General features: G+C 39.6%; 1 protein-coding gene across 1 annotated transcript in view; it reads right to left on the bottom strand.

Moving 5' to 3' along the window:
- ADGRV1 (adhesion G protein-coupled receptor V1) overlaps nucleotides 1–24,500 on the bottom strand; it is a gene marked incomplete at its 3' end in the record, with an annotated part of 281,727 nt that overhangs the window by 6,598 nt on the left and 250,629 nt on the right. The window contains exons 88-89 of the mRNA XM_082012794.1: nucleotides 4,671–4,862; nucleotides 3,147–3,324 (exon numbers count right to left, since the gene is read on the bottom strand). Of these exons, the coding sequence (XP_081868920.1) occupies nucleotides 3,147–3,324; nucleotides 4,671–4,862 (370 nt within the window). The remainder of the gene's footprint in view (nucleotides 1–3,146; nucleotides 3,325–4,670; nucleotides 4,863–24,500) is intronic.

Genomic DNA, 24,500 nt, shown 5'->3' with positions numbered 1-24,500 from the left:
ATAAGCAGGAAGGACAGATGAAATGCAAAGAGGCATAAAGACATTTTTGCATATTCCTTTGCTAATCGGTGCTGATCCTCAGCCAACCTTCAGAGTGGGCGCTAATATTTTAGCACAGCTAAGGCTGAGTTTGGTTATAGATTGGCAGTTTTAGGGAAGGACAGATAATGGAGGTTTCTCTTTCTGCTTATCAGAGGTGAAGCTCAAGCAATAGCAGAGCAAGCATTTCTATTCTTCCTCTTCACCAAAAAGCCACACCTCCCAGTTTAGGAGTGATAAAAACAGCTAATGTGGTGCAAAGCACCTTTTCCCTGCTCTCCCAGGTGCTTGTCTGCTTGAGATGAGGAATTTTCAGCATACTGAAATAAAGCCTGGTCTAAAAAGTTTCTTTTAAGCACTACTTGTGGCAAATGCCAGACAAGAGCAAAGCAGCAAAAAGACATCTCAGGTGCCCATACATTTTAGCCTATTTAGAGAAGTGGTGCTGGTCTTCCAGTTGTGGATGACCACTGCTTCCTTGGAGCTGGAACTGGCGCCCAAAGGGCATCAAACAGATGTGGAGTGGCAAAGGAAGAGGGAGAGAGAGGAGGAGAAGGAGGAGAGGAAGAGGAAGAGGGAGAGGAGCAGTCTCTAACCTGAATTGTTGCAGTTTCATGTGAGTACGAGAAATGATGCAAGAGAGGAAGAAGTGTGTTGCCAGGAAGGACCAGTAGACAGGGTCCTTTTGGTGCCTGCTAGCTTAACTGTGTGACAAAATTCCCATCAGACCACTGCTCAGTGAATACTTTAGCAGCATAAGCCTGTCCTGCCAAACAGAGAAGTAATCCCACTTTCCACCACCTCATCTCCCCTTTTAGCTCTTCCATGTGGTTCCCTCCCTCGTGCCATCAGGAGCACCTTGACTCCTTGGCCATGCACTGATCTGGACTGGAGAGCCGGTCTGGATGAAAATAGTAAGAGAGATAGATACAATTTTTAGTTACAGAAAAGCTCACATTTTTTGATTTAAAGTATGTGTTCAGCTAAAACTTGTGTCTAAAGCAATAGCTGATAAACATTTACTTTGGTGGTTAAAGCTGCTCTAACCTCAACACTGCCTCTTCAGTTTGGCTTGTTCAAGTATGGGGCTAGAACCAGATGGGACGACTGGTTTGGTTTAGAAATAATCTTTTTTTGCCCCTGTAATGTTGCCGCAGACAGTTTGGGCACACAAGTAACCATTGGGGAAAAATCATCAGGTATTACTTGAATCAGTAATGCAAACAAAAATGTTTTTCTCCAAATGTGGCCTAAGGCTTCTGCTTCAAATCATATTAATACAAAAGTCTCATAAGAATAAATTATAATAAAATATTAATAAAGAAGACAATATTTAGGCAAAATAATCAAAAGCTGGTTCTAGACCTGCATCCTTTAGAAGGACTTAAAACAAATAAACTGAGGATGGAGCTTAAAGATCTATTAAAAAAATCATTAAATGCTAAAGTTGTGGCGAATTATTTTAACCATGAGTTTTAACTACTGCTGTTGCCTAGATTGTTCTTCATGAATTAAGACTCAGTATTCCACAGTGCGTAGAGCTTATTGCAGAAAATAGACCAACTGATGTCAGCTGAGCTGCTTAAGCGGTAAACACTGTGTGTGATGGTGGGAGTGTTAGATGTGAATGACTTCATATCTTATTAACTATCTATGAACTTCAAATTATTCAGGAAGGAGTAAAAAAGCAAAAGATACCTTCTTAGGTACTTAAAAAAAAGGTTTGCAACTGTAAGCTTATGCACCTAGATTTGAAAGTCTTGCCCAAAATCCTCAAGTGCATAACAAAGTAGAAGTAGTCTGCAAAATGTCCAGGAGAATTAGTAGGTCCAATACAGATTTTGTGACAAACTTCATAAAAATTTGTATTTCTTAGCACTAGGCCAGTTATTAATCATCCAGTTATCTTCATAATTAGAATTCTGCAGTGGAAATTGGCTTAGGAGATAAAGTATTATTAATAAACTGAATAAACCTACCCCTTCATTAGCAGCATTCCCAGTCTTCCAACCACTTTGGTTTTCCTTGGTGTCACTGAAGGGAACAAACTCCTGAAATTATCAGTGCCACAGCACTTAAGCTGCTCATGTCGCCAGTATCTCGCTGTGGTCTCTTGCAAGGCTCAGTTGTATCCCCAAAGGTCATTCAGTTGACCTACTACTAAGCTAGTCCATTTGTATTTCACATGGTGCCTAGAGGAGGTGGGCCTGGGCTAGCATCTGCCAGACCTTATCAGCTCTTTTGCCTTTGTGGTCATCTTATCAGACACTCCCATGTCAACCTATCTTTGAATTAGATTTCCCTTAATTTCTTCTCCCTGTGGCCATGTCTGGCTATCTATTGACATCATCCTTTCAATAACCTGATGTTTCATTGGTGGGTGGGGTGAGAAGGCAGAAGAGCAATACATAACTGATGGCAAAGCCAGGGATTTTGAAGACTTGCACCCTAAGGCTATTGAGGGGAATCTGATTACAAATGTTTTGTTTTGCAGATGTAGTTTGAGTGTGGACACCTTGAGTGGCCTCCTCGGCTTCTGTTCTCCAACAGCATGGTGAGCTCATCACAGATGGCTCTTGTGTTTGAGCAGAAGTCTCTCTCATTTATCTTTCCAGTGTACACTGCTTTTCAGGTCCAAATGTATTTTGTATAAATATTTCACCTTTCACTTATTGGGACAATCGATATTTATGAAGTTATGCTGTTTCTCACAGATATATGTAAAAAAATAAACACAGTCATTGTATATACTCTATATTACAATTCAGTAAAGGAAGAGAAGACAGCCCATGTTTAGAGGCAGCAAGTTAGCCATTTAAGCACTTGTGAAAAAATGTGAGAGCCTCCAATCTGCTGCTACTTTTTGTAAGTCTGCTTATCATCGTGACTCAAAACCTATTTTTGCAGGCTCTTTCTCTGTCATTTTAGATAACTTCCACAATATTTTTCCTGGAATAGCAGTCCAAGGCCAAACAACTTTACTTCAGATTTTCGCTGGCAATCAAATTATATTAACAGATCTTGTTAATTGGATCTCATGGAATGGTGACACCATTAGGGTGAAGAACAACTTAACAGCCTTTGAGGAACAAGGAGTCGTCACTCACCAGTCTTTAAAGCAAATATTAGATCATCAAACTCCTGTGATTCCTCATCAGCAACCAATGAGCTGGTACTAAATCCTCCAGAAGGGTGGAAAACATTGCCATTTTGTGGACTCTGCTTAAAGGCAGCACTAGCTTGACTAGCAGGCTGCAAGGATGCCCTCTCCCAGTCTGCAGGCACCTGTGAAGTTTAAAAAGACACAGAAATGCACTAATCATCAAAACTATAGTATAGAAACTGGAAACTGACCAGAGCTGAACTCAAGACCAAGAGATTTTTGAACTAGCTATTCTCCCAGTTCTATAGTGAACTAGGTAGACTTTTTTTAAAAATTAAAAAAAAAAAAAAAGTAACTCAATTACAAGTCATTTAACCTTGTGTTTTATGCCTGTCCCAGCTATCTGAAAAAGTTGACAAAATATTGTAATTTCTGAACATTGGCCCCTGGTATGGAGAATTTAAACTAAAGCACTGAAAGGTTCCAGCTCACTCTTCTCTTACCACTGCCTCTTCTGCTGCTGCGCCCTGCTTCTCCTTTCTATAGCCACTAATCATCATTACTTTCCATTATACGACCTACAGTTGGCAACCCGCTGCATGTTTACCAATACAATATTAATATAATTTTCCAGTCTTTGGAGGTTCTGGTGGTTCTATATAGCCCTCTAGTTTTGATATCAACTTTGCTATGGTTCATCTGCCACTTCAGTTTAAGGTGGAACTGCACAAAAAATCAGAGTTTCAGTTCATGAGAAAAGACATGGTTTTGAAAATCTATCTCCTCCTTAAATGTCACAAAAAGCCAAAATACTGAACTCTAAAAAAATAGATTTTAGGACGATCAAAATCTTTTTTCTTGTTTTATTGCTCATCCATCCTTTAGGAGCTCAGAAACGTAAGAACTTGCCATGTAAAGCTGAGAAGCTATGCTGTCCACTAATCTGAGGATCACCTTAAGTGAGATGCTGAGAAGTTGAATAAATTTAGTGGTCTGCCAGGAGGCAGCTGAGGAGATTTAAAATCCAGACAAGCCTACAGTTAAAACAGATAGAGAAATGGGCAAAACAGCTGCCAGGTGAGCAGCCTGGTTTCCACAAAAATTATTACTAGAACTGACATAATTTTATTCTATTCTATTAAGATTTCCAGAAGTCTTCCACAGCATAACTTTGGAAAATTAAAGACTTAAAAACTCATCTAAGACCAGTAGTAAGCTGAAAGAATTAACGTGATATTTTCATTTCTGAAGACTTACTTTTGACAACAATTTTACCAGCCTCTATAATAAACTGAAGACTCAAGTAGAAAAAGGGGAATTGTCTAAATGGGATGTTTCCAAGGAATTTTAAGTTCCAAGAACATCACCATGGCTAAAGATAACAATATTTATGGTAAAAAATATAATAATCCCCCCCTCCCCAAAGCCAGCCTGTAATAATTAGCATCTCATTCCTGTGTATTACACTTCAGTACTGCCACTTAAATCTCCAGGTACATTTTCAGTATGCAAGGCAACGACTAGTTACCTCTTCCATAGCACTAATGAGGTTCTGAGTGGACTTGCTGATCTCTCCACCTGCAGCCGGAAGACCACTGCCATGTGTGAAAAAAGCCGATCCTGGAGTTGTATGCCCATTCATGTCAACAGTATAACTTGCTTTCACAGGACAGCAAAGTTGGTTGTGCAGGATAAAATACACCACAAAGACGTAAAGACCCTGAAACAGAGAGAGAAAAAGAACATCAGCCTGTGAAATGCAGGGAGCTTAGATCAGAGATTGAACGTAGCCATGGCAAGGTCCTGTATGCTGTAGTAGATGCCTTCCTTTACACCAGCAGTCCATGCCTCAAAGGGCTGCAGACAGTCTATGGAAAATAAGAGATGATGTCACTGCCCATCAGAGATCTGGAAGTTAAAAGTAAGTTCGTATCTTGAGGCCTCCAGCTAAACACACACGCACACAAAAACCCCAACCCAAAAGAGTCATTGAAAATGATTATTTTGCTGAACCCACATGGTTGCAAAGCAAAGCCAAGATCCCAACAACAACAAAACCAACTTGAGTTTCACAGTTGTCATAATAGTGAAAATGTGGTTAAGGGCTGCCTTTACAATAGGATTTGGCTGCTGGCCCCTAGCCACAATTCTTCATTTCCTTACTGACCTGCTGGCTCTTGGCATTCGTGCCCCCATTTCAATCTATCTTGTGCAAACTGCATTGCTGCTGTCACAGACACCAAGTTGCAACTATAAAGTAGATTCTCTACGGTATTCACTAATTCAGCACTGTCTTTCATTTGTGATTACTGTATGCCTCTGCATTTTTTCTTTAAAACTTGCTTATTTTGACCTTTAGACTTAGCCAAGACAAGTATTATAATCATGTCTTTTGTTTGCAAAGAAATCCAGTGACTGAACTTCTGATTATGAAGTCTGACTTTCTCTAATTCTTAAGTTGCACTAATACTGAAGGAAAACAATCCACTTCAATTGATAAATCGACCAGGTCAATAATTACTAAAGAAGGGGTTAACCAAAAGAGTACAGAAAGAAGATTTCTGGATTCTTCCAGACTGCTGCAATACAATTACATTTGCATTGTTTTTTGTACTTCACATTGTCTTCCGGACCCCTGGAACCAATTGTACTAAACAGAACAATTTATTGGAAAGGTACCCATTGGCATGAAAGTAATAACTGGGATTATAAATAGTAAGGAGTTTCATGTGATTATATTTGGGAATTCCTAGTGGAAGGAATTTTGAAAATACATGGAGACTGCAAATATCCAAGATAAATATTCATTTCCATCCCTGTAAAACAGGCAGCAGCACTTCATGATCCACAGATTCATAATTTCTAACACCAAAACTATATGACAAAACAGTCTGGTCCAAAGTTATGGACACATAACAGAAGTTAATGGGATTCAATGGGATTTCAGTCTCAGCTGGTCAAATGCTGGAAATAAATACCCTCATACAGCTGCTATAAAGCCATACAGCTCCATGTCTGCATTTTTTTAACAGCAAACCAGCAAACAAAAGTGTTAAAAACAACTATTTTGAGAAAACATTTTCCCAGTTTTCTGGATTATTGTTTTTTGTCATGAGGACCCAGAGCCGTTAACTGAGAGGAAATTTCTTTGTGACACATCTAAGTAAATACATTCCAAAAAACTGATGCAAACACATGTTGCACTTAAGAGACACTAAAAAGGAACCAAAATGTCTTTTCATTCTATAAACAAATCCAAGGACTCTGATGTAGGTCAAGCATAATGGGACCAGCAAATGGATTTCTTTTAATTTAAGTTGTTTAATGGATATGAAAAGGGTAAAAACCCAAGAAGAACAGATAACAGTGACAACACTGAATTCAGAGAAGCCTCTGGCATTTCGGTCTCTGAGGACCTAGCCACAAAAGTTGCACACACGGTTCAAGTGGTTTTGTACTTTCAAGAAAACCCGTTAGCTAAAAATGCTGCACAGCCCTATCTTTCAGAATCGCAGGGACATAAAACATTGGTATGCAATGCCCATGCTATGTCACTGTGCTGTGCAGCCCCAAGAGTGGACACTCGCTCCTCTAGAACAAATAAACATGGCATAAAGTGCCACAATCATCTCCTTAACTTGGCCTGGTGTCCTGATTTATGTCTCTGTGTATTTTGGACAGTGCTATATCTGAGGAACTACTGCTATAACAGAACCACATAAAGGTATTTTGACACCCACACCATCCTTGCTGCCACTCCTCCATGCTGACACCACTTCTACGCCTCACTGTTGTCCAGGGACACAGTGTCCTGGGCAGCTAGGAGCCAGCACCCTTAAGATGCATGAGGGCTCCTGCTGCAGCCCTCCTTTTCTTGAAGCTGAGAAGGAACTTCAATATGTGCAATTCAGAGAACTCTTACATATTGGTGCAGAGAGCTGATGAGACAGCTCCTCTGGGACCTTCCATAACAAGCACATGGACTTGGGGAGGTTACTTGACTGTCTAAGGACAGGAGGAATCACACGCTGAGTTAGCTAACAGAAAAAAAATTGTTTTACTTCTCGCACTCTTGTAAAATATTATGGCAATGCCTTACAAACAGAAGCTACCTAACAAAACCCAATACCCCTAAGTAGGTTATATGTTTACGCAGGAACTGTGTTGCTGGGTAGAAGACTTCTTGCTTAGATGCAAAAAGGATGGAACCTTCTTTGACCCATATTCCTATCCAAATCTAAAGTTTCAAGAAGATACACTCTGTAGAGGTGAGTTCCTATGTGCCATCACTGTGGTTTTGTTTGAAGTATCAACAGGACTTTGTGGTGTTATTCTCACTACCTTGTGTCTCTATTAGAAACCATTGCCGGTGAATTTCAGGAAATCGAAACAGGGCAAATGGTCCTGCCCAAACAACACTGAGTTCCAATGATCATACAGGTGAAGATGCCATGGATCAAGTCGTATTGATCCATCTTTATTTTAGCACCAGCACATACCAGGCTGTTTACTGTGAAAGAGCACGGGCAGGATGCAAACAGTTGGGTTGCATCAGTGCAACCACAGCTTTCACAGTCTCAGTGGGTTTTTTCAAAAGCACTAGTTTAAGAATTGTATTGTCCTTCATCACACTTTTGACACTCATTATGTTCTTTTTCACTTCAACATTTAAGACTGTAAAAAGTCTCAAAGTGCTATGAAAATAAGGCTGTTTGCATTGTAAAATATGTTTCACTGTATTTATCATATAAACAACTTTGGCCAAGTTTGCACCACTTTACTTTTTCAGAGACACAAAAACAGTTTCAGATTTGCTACAGATACTTGACCAACCTCATCACCTTCTGTGACTGGTCCAGTGGATAAGGGGAGAGTGGTGGATCACATCTGCTTCGAGTTATGCAAGGCTTTCAGCATGGTCTCCCACAGCACTCTGGTACCCAAGTTAGGACATTGTCATCTAGACGGGTAGAGCACTGGATGGGTAAGAACTTGAGCAAGTCTAGTGGAGGGCCACCAAGATGGTCAGGGCCTCAAGCACATTCCCTGTGAGGACAGGCTGAGGGAACTGGGCTTTCCAGCATGCAGATGGTTCAGAGGGGAATTAATAGCCATTAACTGCAATTAGCTTTTCAATACACAAGAGGTGGTTACCGAGAAGATAGAGGGGCATGGCAGGAGAATGAGAGATACTGGTCCTAAATTGAAACAGGGTATGTTCCAACTGGATATAAGGAAAACATATTTAATGTGAGGGTAATTAAGCACTGGAACAAGTTGCCAAAAGAGAATGTGGAAAGTTCTCTATAGGAGAAGAACGGAGGTTTTCCTGGTACATTTTATAACTTGTGAGAGGTTTTGTGCATGCATTGGTATGAGGGGGACGCTTGTATACAACAGCTTGATTTTTGTATTCTGTGGGGTGACAGCTGCAGGAAGCTAGTAAATTAAGGACAGACTTCCACAGCTGTCAACAAAAGGACAGACTATGTTTTACACTTCATAAGATCACATGCAAACCTGGAGAACTGATCCATAGAAAGCCTTTGTTGCACATTTGACACTCATAGTCTCTCTATCTCTTTATCCTCTAATTCTGCATGTTCCAACCAACTTTTACATGAAAAGCTCCCACTTCCAACTCACTGTGCTGACACTACAGTATGTCTAAATTTGGAAACTGAGATAATTCTGCTAATAGTAATGAGAAAGGATAAAACAGACTGTAGGCCATCGATAAACCTCTCCATCATCTCCTTTTTACACACTGAGGGAAAACCAAGATGCCTACTGTATCCCCTAATTTTAAATTGGTCTTGTAACATAAAGGACTTTTATTGCTCTAATAAACACAGATATACCAAGGCATTCGATTAAAAAAAACCCACAACTAATATACATCATACTTCTCACACAAGTATTTTCATCCATGCCTGAGATACCCTATCCTGAAATTGCAAAAGCTGTTTTTCCAAGGAGGAGTGGGTTCACATCATGTCATCTATTTTACAGGAATGGTATTTATATTTATAAAACTAAAGTAACTTTGCAGGACTTTTGGTAAAGAAGAGTAATTTGAACACTCTATTTGAACAATTCCTCAACCTGTTTCAGGGTACGTATCAGCACTAACAAAAACTCAGTGCACTCTACAGATGCAATCTTTGAGTTCCTATTTTAATTTGGAAAATTTTGTTTGATAACTATCATCATCTGACTATATCACTAATCATGTGACTGCGTCAGTAGAAGCTGTTTTTTCAAAAGAGAGTGAAGTCAAGGCTTGTGAAGAAGTATGGTATCTTAGGCCACAAAAAGACCTGTATGTCCAGAACTGGGTCATTCTAATTCTTAGATCACCATGGCTACGACATCACTGTTGTTTTTAAAGATACACATTTTTTGCTGCCAGGTGGTAAAAATGCAAGAAATCACACAAACAGGTCTCTCTTCCAACAGAAGAATGGTCTTACTCAGATCAGCTTTTGAGACTAGCTGTCTGTGGTCACTGGAAAGGAATTTCCACATGCTGGTTTTGTGCTTTGGTTAGTTTCATTTTAGTTTTTTTAATCTTATCAGGGTGAGATTTAATCTTACTCTCTGTCTGGACTACGCTAATTTACTCTTGGCAACCAGTCCTAGAAAGTCCTTTGCTTGTCGGTTTAATGGTCAGGCTGTTCTTCCTGGGCGGCTGTCGATGGCCACGGGTGCTGCTGCCGCTCCTTAGTGGCAGCGTCGTGGCTGGTGTTTGTGCACATTGATGCCTTAGCTGACTTCTTGTGAACTTCCCTGGGGATTTCACTAATTTACTGGAAGTTCTTACGTTGCGGACTTCACTTTTCTCACATAGTTTTCCATCACTGGCCAGTCAAAGCGTGCTTGTGGATTAACACTGATTTACGTAACAACTGCCTACTGCTTTTGGGAAAATTGCTGGTCTGATAAATCTGGATAATTTGCATGTTTGGCCATGTTCAAGAAGCTAGTATCCACATAGCAAAGAATGACTCACAATGTTAAAGGAATCATATGCAGGAAATTATAATCAGGGCCACTGTACAATGCATGATATATATTTTTTTCTAATCATTTTTGAAAGAAGTTTAGCCATGGAACTGAATATTCATATGCACAACAGCATTAATAATGCTAACCAAGTGACACACGTAAAACATGTGTTTCTCTGTTTCCTTCTGCAAGTTTCCTTCTTTTCAGGGACAAATGTGATAAATTGCAGGCACAGCATTTTTGTGCATTTCTAGATATCAAAAAGCAAACTTTCATCTACATTCTATTTTTCCGAATCTTCTTCAACCATATTTTAATCTGAGAACATCTTGAAGATCTTTTATTGGTGTCCTCATGAGAGAAGTATCACCTTAGCCACATGATACGATGTCCTAAGCCATTGCTTAACATCTCCCAATCACAGCTCTCCCAAAATATTAACCTTTGAAATGTAAATAAGATCCTTCTGTTTAAATCTAACTCTTTTTCTTAGCATTCAAAGTGACAGTTGTAAAAGCTATGTCCTTAGCATTGCAACCCTGCCAACTGGTGATTACACTTAATAAGTCGACTTTGGACCTGCTGTGTATCATCAGGGGTTTGACTGTTTATTTGCCACTAAGCACCAGTTTTAAGCTATTATAATTCTTATAAATCATATCAGTTATCACAGTTTCTGTTGGGAACATCTACCACTTATCCACAATTTGCTTCCTGAGTTTTACTGAGTTTTACTCTCTGTTTTGCTCTGTAGGAACAGATTGTGTCAGTTACAGCTGAAGTTCTAAAAATTCACATCAAAAGCAAAAAATAACAATAAATGTAATTGAGGACTGCAAAACTCTTACCATCTTGGTAGGAAACATCATAGGACCACTTATTGAACCAACCAACTGCCACCACATATGCATAAGTGCATAGAAGTCACCATAAAAAAATGGAATGAAGAAAAGTAATCATTCATATATCTATCATTCTTAAATTAAGAATGTATTTACAGGTTTGCAGTAAGATACAGTTATTTAAAGTGTTTTCTTTTTTTGTGAATTTATAATTCCACAGATAAACAGGTTATGGGTATATTCTGTAATAATGATAAAAATACTGTGCTTTCAGCATTATGAATGCTATTTTCCTAATATTTCTATATTTCCTAATAATAATGTAATATCTGGAACCTAGTCTAAATAGCCAAGTTTCTCTTTATGCAGAGCCAGCTATGCCATGGCCATGCTGAATCTTGTCGTTTCTACCCAAAGCCAAAGCCATAAATTCCTTTCTGGCAAACTGCATTCAATTCAAATTTAGCCTAAACTTGGCTCAGGCTTACCTGAAAGGTTCACAAACTTTGGCAAATCTTTAAAAAACAGATTTGCTTGGATAATCAGGATTCACTATAAATATTTTGCATAGTGCTCAGCATACTTGCAGCTACTCCCACACAACAGCCATTTGTACCTCCAATTTCAGCCCTGCAAGTAATGAAAAAGGGGGGTTTTTCTTTGTTTTTGTTGTTGTTGTTTGTTTCAAGAGGACGGATTCAGATCTTAAAAGAGAGGTGTTCATCTTGAAGAAGCACTGAAAATACAGATGCTTAGCCAAATTTGCCAGATGTGCAGACTGGGCTGGAATAAGATTCTGTTACTTCCTTCCAATGTAGTCACCCCAGAAATATCAAGAAAGCCCTATTTTTGTATTTCAGCTTAGCTGAGGAAGAAACAAGCACTGAGTCAAAGACCAAAGATACAAACAGTGCATGGGCACGATCTGAGGAGGCAAACATGGGAGAGTCAGCATGCACAAGAAGTCTGCAATTCATCTCCACAGTTCTGTTTTAGTCCCTCGCTACAGAGCTCTGTGAGATCCAGTAAGTCACACCAACCACACGTGGTTACAGGAGGCTGCAAACAGCCAAGAGCAAGCAAAACAGACTATCACCCCATTGTTACCCATCTCTGCCCCATTACTTGGCCCACGGCTTTTTTCCCCTCTGCCTTTTTTATTTTTCTTTCCTGTACAGGCAACGGAAACTGGGGACAGCATCCCTTGAGGTCCTCTGCATTAGGTTCTTCTTGTGCTTTGTCCTGTGTGGAGGACCACTCTGGTAGCAGCAAGCAGCCACATCACATACCAGTGAAAAAAAGACTATTTGTCCACTGATGAACCTGACACTAATAAAGAAAAAAGAGAAAGACCAAAAGCTAAAAGGTTATTCCTCACATATTTTTCAACTGCATTCACTGTGAAGACCTAGAAATATCAGAGGTCATGAATTTGCACATATGCTTTACAAAATTTTGCAAACATTTTCTCTCATACTTGCTTTGCAAGGCAAACATACATAGGCCTACATTTCAACTCACACCTTACATAAGCTTACTACTGGTTTAATTTCTTTCCCAAACAGAGAAGAAATGGTGGATGAAAAATGGCCTTTGTCACCTCTGCCCCTAGGTCAAGAGATTCCCTGACTAATAGTGTTAGAGCAGTGAATTCTCTAGTTGTATCTGAAAGCAAGCTGAAAGCGAGCATAGAATCACAGAATCACAGAATCACTAAGGTTGGAAAGGACCTTCAAGATCATCAAGACCAACCACCAACCCAACACCCCCATGCCCACTGAACCATGTCCTGAAGTGCCATGTGCACACGTTTTCTGAACACTCCCAGCGATGGTGACTCCACCACCTCCCTGGGCAGCCTGTGCCAATGCTTGACCACTCTCTCGGTGAAGACATTTTCCTAATAACCAGTCTAAACCTCCCCTGGCGCAACTTGAGGCCATTTCCTCTCGTCCTGTCGCTGGTTACTTGGGAGAAGAGACCAACACCCACCTCACCACAACCCCCTTTCAGGTAGCTGTAGAGAGCGATGAGGGCTCCCCTCAGCCTCCTCTCCTCCAGACAACCACACGAACTAGCATCACTGAATACAGGTCTTGCCCGAATAAAAAATCAAAGAAAGTGCTATTCCTGCAGCACATTAAAGTATTATTATTATTTTTTGTTAAAGCAGTAATTTTTACTTATGTATATTAATGACACACAGAGTTAAAAGAAATAGGGAATTTAAAGTCAGCATTGACAGACGGTAAGAATCAAAAGAGAGAAGCTAACTTTGTGTTTATTGCTGAACTTTCACTTGCTATTACAGAAAATCTAAAAATGAAGAGTGAAGTAAAGGCTAGGAGTTATTGCTATAACAACATTTTTTCTCTTTAATGGATTCTTTCAGTGTCATATTCTCTCTTATGCCTACTGTTATCTCTCTATTTCTTGTTACTCTGTGATATCTGACTGAGAAATTTGATAGACTATTTATTTAGCAGCATTTTGCTGCAGTGCCATAAAACAGTAAAACTGTAACTGACTGGTGCAACTTCAGAAGCCATAAATACAAGAAACCTTCAAAAAACCCTGTCTTGGAGGGAACCCAAGGGTTGTGGATTACTTATATAATTATTTTCCATACCTGCTGCTTGGGTGTTTTAGGGCAAGGCTGGTGGGAGTAAGGTGCTTGTATATTCTGGCGTTCTCTGGCTACTGGGAAAACCTTTTGGGGATGCTGAAACCAGTTAAAGAGCTACAGCCACACAGTGCTGTAAGGAACCAAATAAATTCTCATCATCTTCAGCCTCCCCTTAGTTATAACTGACCGAAGCAAGCACCTTCCAATGACTTTTTATGCTTTTTATGTCCAGAATAACAGATGTGTAAGTTACTACAAGAAGTAGTGATTTTTGCCAGAGAGCTCCGATTGTCTCAGAAGTAGAGGTCTTGTTTAGCAGGCTTTGCTATTAAATGATATTCATAGGAACCTGTCAGCAGTTTACCCATCCCAGTCACCTTGATTTTAATGAAAATTGCTGTAGATATTTGCTGCCTTTCCGCAGCTTCAAAGACAGCAGAAGGCAAGTTTTATTTATAAAACAGGAAGTTAACACTCTTTTGGTTAGGGATGCTCCTCAAAAAAAGGGAAACGTGGGCAAAAATGAGGACGAGGACTAGACGTCCTTCCATATCTGACAAGTAGGTGAACAAGAGTAGGTGGAAGTATAATAATATCTTTGGCTCTGCCATTGAAATCATTCACTTCCTGGCTTGAGATAATGAGCTGATTTTCCTCCCCCATCCTTGCCCCCAGTCTGTGCCAGGACAGAAAGCTTTGGATGAATAAAAAATACCTCAAGAGTTAACGAGATCTCTTTTCATAGGGAGTGTTACTCAAAGTAATATTAAAAGCAAGCTCACCTTAAATATGGATGTGTCAGCCTTGTATTAGAAACTTTTGTTTTGAGTTTTTTTTTAGCAATGGTAGCTCTAAACCTTTCTAGAATTTGCATTTGTGGGTTACAACTTTTTGTTTTTAATGCAAAAAACATTGGCACAAAAATTTATGTCAGGGCTTTCTGAATCGACTCAGAAATATCACTACTAAGCTGTGAACAAAAAAAAAAAAGTGGAAATTTACAGAAAATAGAAAGGGAATGAAGTGAACTTTGAGGCAATTCCATTGGCTGACTCTAAACAGGGACCACTCCGTACTTCTGAGACAAGAACACTTGGGACAGTAATGGCCTTGTAGTATTTAGTTATTTCCCTATGATTCTACTTATAAAAACCTAAGTTGTATGTAAACGCATTCCAATATAATACCACAGGACACATAGATATATACACACATATATATTTCAAACCTAAGCAATTGGAACATTTGATTTCCATGCCTTGGTGTATTTATTGAACTTTTCAGGAATGCAGCTCTACCCATTGTCAGCAGCTGATAATGCGAGTCGTGAAACACATATCAAATTATTGGTTCTTCTTGTATGTGCAAAACAAGAAGTTACTTTCCCTCTTGGAAATTCTCTGTAATGGATTAATCCCAGAACTGACTTAAGATATGTTTGCGGCACTAAACAGAAGAATTTGGATATGACCTGCTCTGTGACCCATTCCTGCTATCCGTGGAGCATTTCTTAAAAGGAAAAAATGATAGGAGCTGTTGAAGGAGCTGTTTCACATATTTTTCGAAGTAATAAGCTTGTCAGCTGTTGTATTGGTTTTTATTTTAGCTTAGTTTTTCCTATTACTGAGCATGGAATATATGTCCTTCTGAGGTCGTTTTCTTTGTGTGAGGGCTGCAGATTGCTGTCTATTCTTTTCCAGCACCCTTGTATGGCAATAACTGCTGGCTCTGCAGTATCGTGTTTTCTCATTGCAAAACCACCCAAACTGTTTGACAGAGCTGTCTTGGCTGCACGGCGAAGTCCAGCGTAAAGCAAACACAGACAGCTGCCAACGCCGGAGCCGCATGGTGGGTCAAGAAGGGAGTACACGGCTGGAAGAAGCCCTTCACTATTTGTTTTTTTTTTCACTTCAGTGCTTTTTGACTTTTTTCCCTTTGCACTTTCCTGTCCCCAGACGCAGCAGAGCAGCTACCAGTTCTGCCATTATCCCTCCTCCAGTCAGTGCTGGGAGAAAGACTTTGGGTCTCGTTCCTGCCTGCCCGCACAGTCTCAGGCAGCACTGGCTCTGCCTGCAGAGCAGGGCCAGCACGTGGAGGTGAGCTCCACCAGCCTGGAGGTGCGTACGGGTCAGACCGGATCGGGGACACTGACCTCGTTAGGCTTCCACCTCCAAGACCGCGCATGTTTGGGTGCTTGTCACAGCATTTGGGCTCCTTGTAGACACCAGCAGGAAAGATGGGCTGAGAAGCAAGCAGTGAGAAGCCTGACGAGAGGTAAAAGCAATCTCCTGAGGGAGCTGGAAGGAAATTCTGAAGTGAGAGAAGGAAACTTGGCCAGGCAGGTGGATTTTGAAGCAATTTTATGTTAGGCAGCTCAAACACAAAGCGTTTAAAACCCAGCTATGTAGACAAGTACTGGAAGTCTCATTGCCTGATGTGGCAGTGCCATTTCACATAATTAATGATTGTAATAATTCATATAGTTTAATGAATGTAGAAATCCATAAGGTGATGTTCATCATCCCGTTCCAGAGGGATGGAAATGGTGAACAACCTGAGCATGCTTCTGCTTTCTCTGCTCCCACGTCGGGCACAGTTGTCTCCACTACGGCCACCGGCATGGTGGCTCTTGCCGCAGGCTCACTCGCAAAACTTCAGTTTAATGTAAGATATGACACTCTTAAAACCGGCTAAGCCAGTTTTTCCAAGTGCTCTCTGTGGAAAACGGTAGCCTCGCATCGCCACATGCCTACCTTCTGCCTCACTGTCACTCTATGCTGTTCCTTGGGAGTCTTTCAAAGCTACAAATGGCCTGTGAGGGTTTTGTTAAGGTGGTTTCTCTGTTTTCTAAGACGTATTAAATATTTTCTGGGTAACAGAAACATATACTAACTTGTGTTTACCCGTAACTATCTGTAACTATATACCCATAACTATATAACTATATACCTATAAGTGTAATTTAATATAGATGAACTAGGCACAGGCACAATTGTTGTCTGAACACAATCAGCAAGGTTGGCCAAGTTTTAAGATATAGTTGAAAAATATCCTAAGCCTTATATAACTCTACTCCACATGGACCTACCTCTGAACTCAGATACAGAGCTACTCAAAGCACGTACATTCAGTTACTTGTAACTGCACTGACAGCCTTAGGTTAAGCTTCATGTGTAGTAAGTTACTAGATGTAAAACTAGTGTAAAATTAGATGTGAAATTGCATTAATAGATGTAAAATTTGGGGCAACGATGATAATATAGGGTTTTTGGCTCCATTAAAAAGTATAAACATACAATGAAGATCATACTTACCAATATGAATTAAGGTAACAAAATACACTTACTTTATGTCATACTTCAGTTATATGTTGCCTTTACTGCAGAAAAGGAATGAGTGGAAGCTAAACTGAATTCCTTAATTTGAAAAGAATCTAGCAGGAAAATGAAAAAAAAAGTAGTAGCAATCTTTCCAAACTTTGCTGAAAGCAACAGAAAAGGAGTAATAGATTACGATTTCATCTCACATCTGATTATCACACATACACCACTTCAACTTTGGTATGCAAAAAAACCACTACAATAAAATCCAGTATAAGCATAAAAGGAAGATAAGTTGCTAGTCAAAAAACATAAAATGGTCAGTAATACATTGGCCTGTACAAGAATGTCACACATGCAAGGTGTTTTTACGCTTGGTAAATGGACTTTTAGCAGGTGTAATCATTAATTACTATTAATTCTGAGATAATTAGCAGAATCTGTTCCAAGATTCTATTTATGCACAGTTTCTAAAGCACTGATAAATCATAATACATGGCAAAGGCATGACTATTATGGTTTGCAGATGTTACTAAGTGCAGTATTTGTGGCATGGCTGTTGTGATAATTATAGTCCAACCTGTTGCACATTAACAGACTTTGTGCAACAAAGCACTTACCAAAGCGCCTGTTATTTAATAAACGGTAATCATACATATGAAAGTGAAGCTTTAACACAACACAAAACTTAACACAAAACATGACCCAACTGAATGATCAATCCAACAGCCACTAAGGAAGAGGGTACTTAGAGTCATCACCCGAGCAGTGATACGCGAGAGCGGGGTCGACAGCAGCGCAGCAGGGTAAGCCGTACCAAGCCCAAGCGTGGGAGCTTTTCCCCTCATCGCTGCATTCCCTGGCTCTGTTGACACCGTCATATTACTCTTGACTCCAAAGCACATGTGCTTTATGTCCCTTTAGTGTTATCTGTGTCGTATCACATAGCGGATGCATTCCAAATGGCAGTCCCAAAATCCAGCACTCACGTTTTAACAACACAATGACTTTTTTTTGGTAAAGAAAATAAATAAATATCCTTGCACCTTTTCAGTATTTGTGGAATGTGCTAAAAGGAAGGTTTCACTTTCAATAAAAAAGACTGTTTTACTATTCTCTTTTTATGTCATTGAAATCAAGATTTTATTGTTTCCTAATTAAAGGATCCCATAGGACATGATATGAGTCTCATTTCACTATTTAGGAGGAGAGGATACAGGCAACCTCACAGGCTTCTTTTTATGGGAATATTTTTGCCCTGTTGACTTCCTGGGGTCAGCAAGTGATGGCAATGAAGATAGCATAAAAAGAAAAGAAATGAACTTCTGGTCCTTTGGCTCAGCAGTGCTGGTGATGACAATGCGCAGTGGGATAGGATGAAGTGTCCTACAAAACACACCTAAACTGCCAGCTGCAAGAGTCTTTCATCCTCTGCAGAAAGTCTTTGAGTATTGACATGATGACCGATTCTTCTTTTTTATTAAAAAAATCACTGAACCATTTAACTCCTACTCAAACACGTTTTTGAAAAGCTGCAGTATACACTATAACTTAGGTTTGCGTGTGAACAAAACTAATGAAAATAATCTTCTAGTGGACTAGATGGCTAAATCGATACAAGTCAACACAGAAATAATATTCTTGGCAGAAAGCTATAACCATGCTCCTGGGATTTATTTATTTTTTATTGTCGCATAGTTTGTATTGGTACTGTGCAAGGAGAAATTTCCAGGCAAGCAAGTTAGTCAGTGTTAAAAACGGCATTGTTTTCTTCCAGTCCATGCTTGTCGTTTTAGCTATTACAAATCATTCTTACAAACTAAGCCAAACCGTATTAGCAAAGTGACTAAACAGTTTGTGCTAATGCTCTTTGCCAGTGCAAAGCAGGGTGGCAATCTGAAGCAATCCAAAAAGAGATGTTTCCAGGAAGAGGAGGGTCTTTATTTAGATTGTGCTGAAAATCATTCATCCCACAGCTCCTTCTACTCTCTACTGTTACAGGGATTTAATGAACTAGTAGCACTATATTTGTCTTCCATTTAGAAAATACAATCCATTTGAAAAAAGAAAGTACTTGCGGCAATACAGACTAAGAGATTGGTAGTAGTGTGGTTTAATAAGCTGAGCACAACGCTGCAATGTAGGAGCCATTAAATTTCCTTCCTATATTAGTAAGTATGCTGGCCCTACACAAGTCATTTATCTTCCCGTGGCTTTTATTCCAGCCATCTATAAAACAGAGATGATAATACCCATCTCAGAAAGCTACTCTGAAGATGGACAGGCTGGTAATTCATGCTGCTGCAGAGCGGACATAACTACTTACAGATGAACTATAAAAAAAAGGTAGTAATTAAAAATAATTTATTCTCAGTTTTTCATATATTATATCAATGTATTCTTCTGTGATAATTTTCACAAGCAGAAAATGACTACTTGTGAGTGCTTTGAAATTTATTTACACTATATGAACTTAAAATTTATATTACATTAGTGAAAATAGTGCATTTCTCAAGTCTCCCTGAGTTTGTCCAAATACACCAGATAAGATCTGTGTTTTTCTACAAACATATTTTCTGAGAGGCAAAACTATCTAAAGTTTTGCTACTTTAAATATTTCTAAAATTTTATAAGGGCTACCCTAAAGATACTTTCTCAGTTGGTTTTCATGTGCTCTAAAGGAAAGTAGGACAGTTCCATCATTTTTCAAGGGACTGGGATAACAACTTCACACAAAATTCACCACACACAGCTAGATCTTGGACAAATTACTTTTTAGACTATTTCTGATTCTTAAGAAATACTTCAGGTGGTCCAAGAATCCCATCATGACTCCATGGCCTCACTACATCCTATACTACTGCAGCCTACATGAGGGACATCTACGCTGTGCTTATTTGCGAAGCAAAGCCCCTGTGTAAATGTGGATACAAATGATTTGTTTCTCCTTCTCAGATTACCTATTTCTTAGGGAAAATTGAAAAAAGGTTCACAGACAAAGTTATATTGGAATGGGTGCTTGTAGACTTTCTGTTCTCAATGTATGCGATGTCTGAATATTTTTCAAAAAGTTGTGCAGAGGAGACAAAGCAGCAGGTGTGTAAGGACAGGGTTGTCTTTGGATCTAAATCTCAGTAGAGTTGCAAGGATGGGCCTGGATTCCTGTCGTGGGAAGAAGGGGAGAATCTTCACTGCTTGTTGCAAGACACTCCACAGCGATGGTCCTTAGTTCAGTTTTAGAGCACAGAAACAGTCGTTATTCCTCCCTGACTCAGCTCAAAGGTACCTAGTGCACTTGAGATTTATTTCAACTTATTCCATTGTCCCTCATGCTCACACCATGCAACACTTTGAACAGCACAGGGCACTGCCAAGTGCGATTTTTACGGACAAATAGTTAAATATCCAACCTGCTCACCTTCTTGATGACCTCCTCTTAGGTCACTGGCTACAAAAATCGTGTTGCCTGCCTGTCATGCTGGCCTGTTGTCTAATTGCCTGCTTGTACTGCATGACCTGGGTGTCCATTTCTTGTCTCACACCCCAGTTTATAGACATGTTAGGGCACAGGACATAAAAATGTTCTCTACTTGTTCAGTATTCAACACAATGAAACTCTGGCCCATTCATGAAGTCCAGAGCACTACAGTTAATACATAATTATAGTTTCTCAGTCTAAATAGTTGCTAGGCATTAGCATTTACTGGGAGGCAAGTATATAGGTACCCAGTTAAAGCAGGTGGTCCTAATCTGAGCTTATTTCTCAAGACTTTAGAAGATGTTCATCAGCAAAAAAAAATCATACTAAGGAAAGGACAAAGCACTCTTTATCGTTAAATGACAACCTGAAAGTAACCAGTTTCTAAGATGACAATTAATTATTTTCACTTTTTTTGTGGTGTTTATTTTTTTAACACAAAGGCATTTCTATTTAATAAAACATTACCGTATAAAGAGCCTAAATACTGAAAATGAGAAAGCAGGAACCTCACATGTGTCTGGTTTGGGCCCCTCACTACAAGAAGGATGTTGAGGTGCTGGAGCGTGTCCAGAGAAGGGTGACGGAACTGGGGAGGGGGCTGGAGCACAAGTCTGATGGGGAGCGGCTGAGGGAACTGGGGGTGTTCAGTCTGGAGAAGAGGAGGCTGAGGGGAGCCCTCATCGCTCTCTGCAACTGCCTGAAAGGGGGTTGTGGTGAGGTGGGTGTTGGTCTCTTCTCCCAAGTAACCAGCAATAGGACAATGGCCTCAAGTTATGCCAGGGGAGGTTTAGGTTGGATATTAGGGAAACGTCTTCACCAAGAGAGTGGTCAAGCATTGGAAGAGGCTGCTCAGGGAGGTGGTGGAGTCACCACCACTGGAGGTGTTCAAAAAATGTGTGTACGTGGCACTTCAGGACATGGATTAGTGGGCATGGGGGTGTTGGTTTGGTGGTTGGACTTGATGATCTTGAAGGTCTTTTCCAACTTTAGTGATTCTGTGATTCTGTGATTCTGTGGTGAAGTATGCTCTGAGATCTCATTTCTCTCTTTATTGACCACATAAAAAGTCTTTGGAAACCAGTGTACTAATTTAGGTGCCTAGAGTTGGGGAGTGTGACTAACCTTTTTTTGTTCACTGATGAAAATGAAATGATGGATTTGAAAATACACCCATACGCACATATTCCTTTTATGAAGTAAATATTTCTGTCACGCTGGCCTATTTGGCTAATAATGGCTGGTTAGACAAAAACTAGTGTGAAAATAACAAAGTTTTGCCAGAAAGCAGCAGTCTTCATGGTGAGAATCACTGTTTTCCTGCCATTTTTCAAAAGTCAGGATTGAGAAAAAGGTCCTGCAAGAGCTGCTAGCTCCACTCCAGTCGGAAAGGAATCACTCTGCCTATTAAAATACCAATTTTATCTTTCCTGGAATTCAAAAGATTAATCCTAGAGGGTGTTAGGGCACAAGAAATACTGAACTTTCAAAATTCTCTACTAGGTATGCAGAGTATCTGAGCGTATTTTAGGATAAGTGTTACAATTTTCAGCCTGCTTCCTTGTTACACATTTTTTGCAGCACAATCACATTAGGAAGTCTCGAGTAGATCATGAGTTTTATGTACACACACACACAGAAAATAAGATGATACCCCTGTCAAAACTCAGTCTTCTCATAACTCTCCTTTAAGAAATCATACAAAGAACAAAGAAAAAATATCAGTGTGGTTCCCAGTTTTGCAACTGAGGATCTAATACATCTTTGTCACTAAAACTTTCCATGACTCCATTGTAGCAGCAAAACAACACATTTGAAGATTTAAACAAAAAATCAGCTGACGGTCCAAGTTGATTTGGGACTTTTTAAAATCCAATTGACCTTTGTCAAGGCAAAGGCAAAAGAGCAACACTTGACATTTTGCTCAAAATAAAGAAAACATAATTTAGCAATTTTCATCCAACTGTGGTTAGCTCCAGCTTCACAGTTGCTCAACCCTTTCCAGACACAAATGATTTGCAGTCCTCACATGCATTAGAAAGCTTCCTGAGACAGTTGCTACTAAGTGGTTATATTCAGAGCTCACATTTAACTGTTGACATGTTCCCCTTTGGAAGAGGAAAATCCATCACAAAAATCCAGTACGAAAAGAAAACATTGGCAACATTACACTTAAAATCTTTCAAACTGACTTGTTTGGAATGAATGTATGACAGTACAGTTAACATGTTCCTTAAATTCATGGTTCTTTTCTTAATAGAAGGAAATACTGAAAATCTCAAAGAATTTAGTGGTATGAGGTCACAGCCACACTCAGTGTTTCCGCGCAGGTTAGATGTTTAACTGTTTGCCCATACAAATCTCAGCTGGCAGAGCACTGTGCTGATAGATGTGGTCAAAGTGAATTTAACCTTGAACATGATGCTTAATGCCTTCTTTCTGCCCTGACACCACCTTGCCTCCTGAGCAGAACTGAGGTGCTGGGACTCAAAAAGTTGTTCTGAGTTAGGGCCACTCTGAAAAAGGGCTGAAGGCTTTAAAAAATGCTTGCTGAGAGACAGGATATATTATTTTGTGTGCAACACAACACTGGTGTGATTATACTATTGCTGGATCAAGGCCAGTATGCACACAGACAATAGATGATTGCGGACGTGAAATATTCTCAGGCTTCTGAAATAAGATTTTCAAATCCCTGATCACCATTAATATTTGTTTTCCAGTCCTACCGTATACAGAATTCATCTCTTGCACCAGTGGGCTCAGAAATGCCCACAGGATCCCAAATAATACATCACCAATACCTTTTACAATGTCATTTATATTGCGGGGGGTACCAAATTAGCATCACATTCACTTCTGTCAAGCCTCTATCATACTGGTGATTTGCATTTGTCCTGAGATAAAGCAATACACCCATCTTGTTTTGTACTTCTCAGTTATAAATACCTTATCAGGTTATAGCACAAATTCTTTCACTAGTAGTGTCTTGCTTCATAATTTTGCACTTAGTGTTGTCAGATCTCATGTAATTGCTATTAATTCATTCCACAGACTAGAAATCATCCACTTTATTGTGCAGGATACATCAGTCCTCTGAATTACCAATAACCCATAAATTTGTGTAATCTAAAAGCTAGATTAGTGTTTTTTCTGCCACGGTCATAATGAAAATGCAAATGAAGATTGGTATCAAGATGCAACTTTTTTTTTTTTTCTTATTTTTACTGTATTTTCTCCTTTACTCATACTCAGTATTAAAGTATTACTTTCAGAATGAAATCTTAGCTTACCATGGCCTCTGCTAAAATTGCATAACATGAATATGCTGAGTAATAATGAAACTATGAGAGATAAAAGCAGTAATGACATTCACTCATTCTACAGAAGTTGTCTGGAGGACACTGACGCTGTTTTTTAACGTGAGTTTCACAAGCCCCCAAACAAGGCCTCATCTGTATTTATTATGAAGAAAAGGAGAAAACATCTTTCTCATACTGGTGAAACATCAGGCTTGTACAACATAGAGCGTTCTTGTGCAGGAAATGTGTGGGTGGGAAAAGGGAAATGGTTCTTTTCCATGAGGCTATTAAAACTTTACATGCATTTATTTCACGGGAACATTCTTATCTGCCTTCATAACATAATGATGTTCAGCATGAAGATATGCATGCAGTGCTGAAACCTGAGAAACTGAACCCACTGTTTCAAAGTAATTTCTAAACATGGCTGTTTTACCTAAACTTTTCTGTCTCTATAATTTCTGGGTCTTCGGGTTTTATTATTAGTTCAGTGATATTAGTTCTGTGACATTAGTTCTGTGATATTTTCTAAAAACACATGAGCTCAGGGCCATGTGGCCAGTGGTGTTTATCTGTCTATCACAATGAATGGGTTGAGAACAGAGCTTCCCACACATCAAATCATCGAATCATAGGAAAACTGGCTGGATGGGACCTCTAAAGGTCATTCAGTCCACTCAGACACTGATCAGGTCGGTATGGCTTTGTCTAGCTGAGTCTTAAAACCATGCAGCAATGGAGATCCCAGACCTCTCTGGGCAATGGTTCCAATTCTCTACTTT

The sequence above is a fragment of the Phaethon aethereus genome (assembly GCF_964289735.1).
Source record: "Phaethon aethereus genome assembly, chromosome: Z".
Classification (NCBI taxonomy): Eukaryota; Metazoa; Chordata; class Aves; order Phaethontiformes; family Phaethontidae; genus Phaethon; species Phaethon aethereus.
The sequence above is the reverse complement of the archived record's forward strand: the minus strand, read 5'-3'. Positions and strand labels throughout refer to the sequence as shown.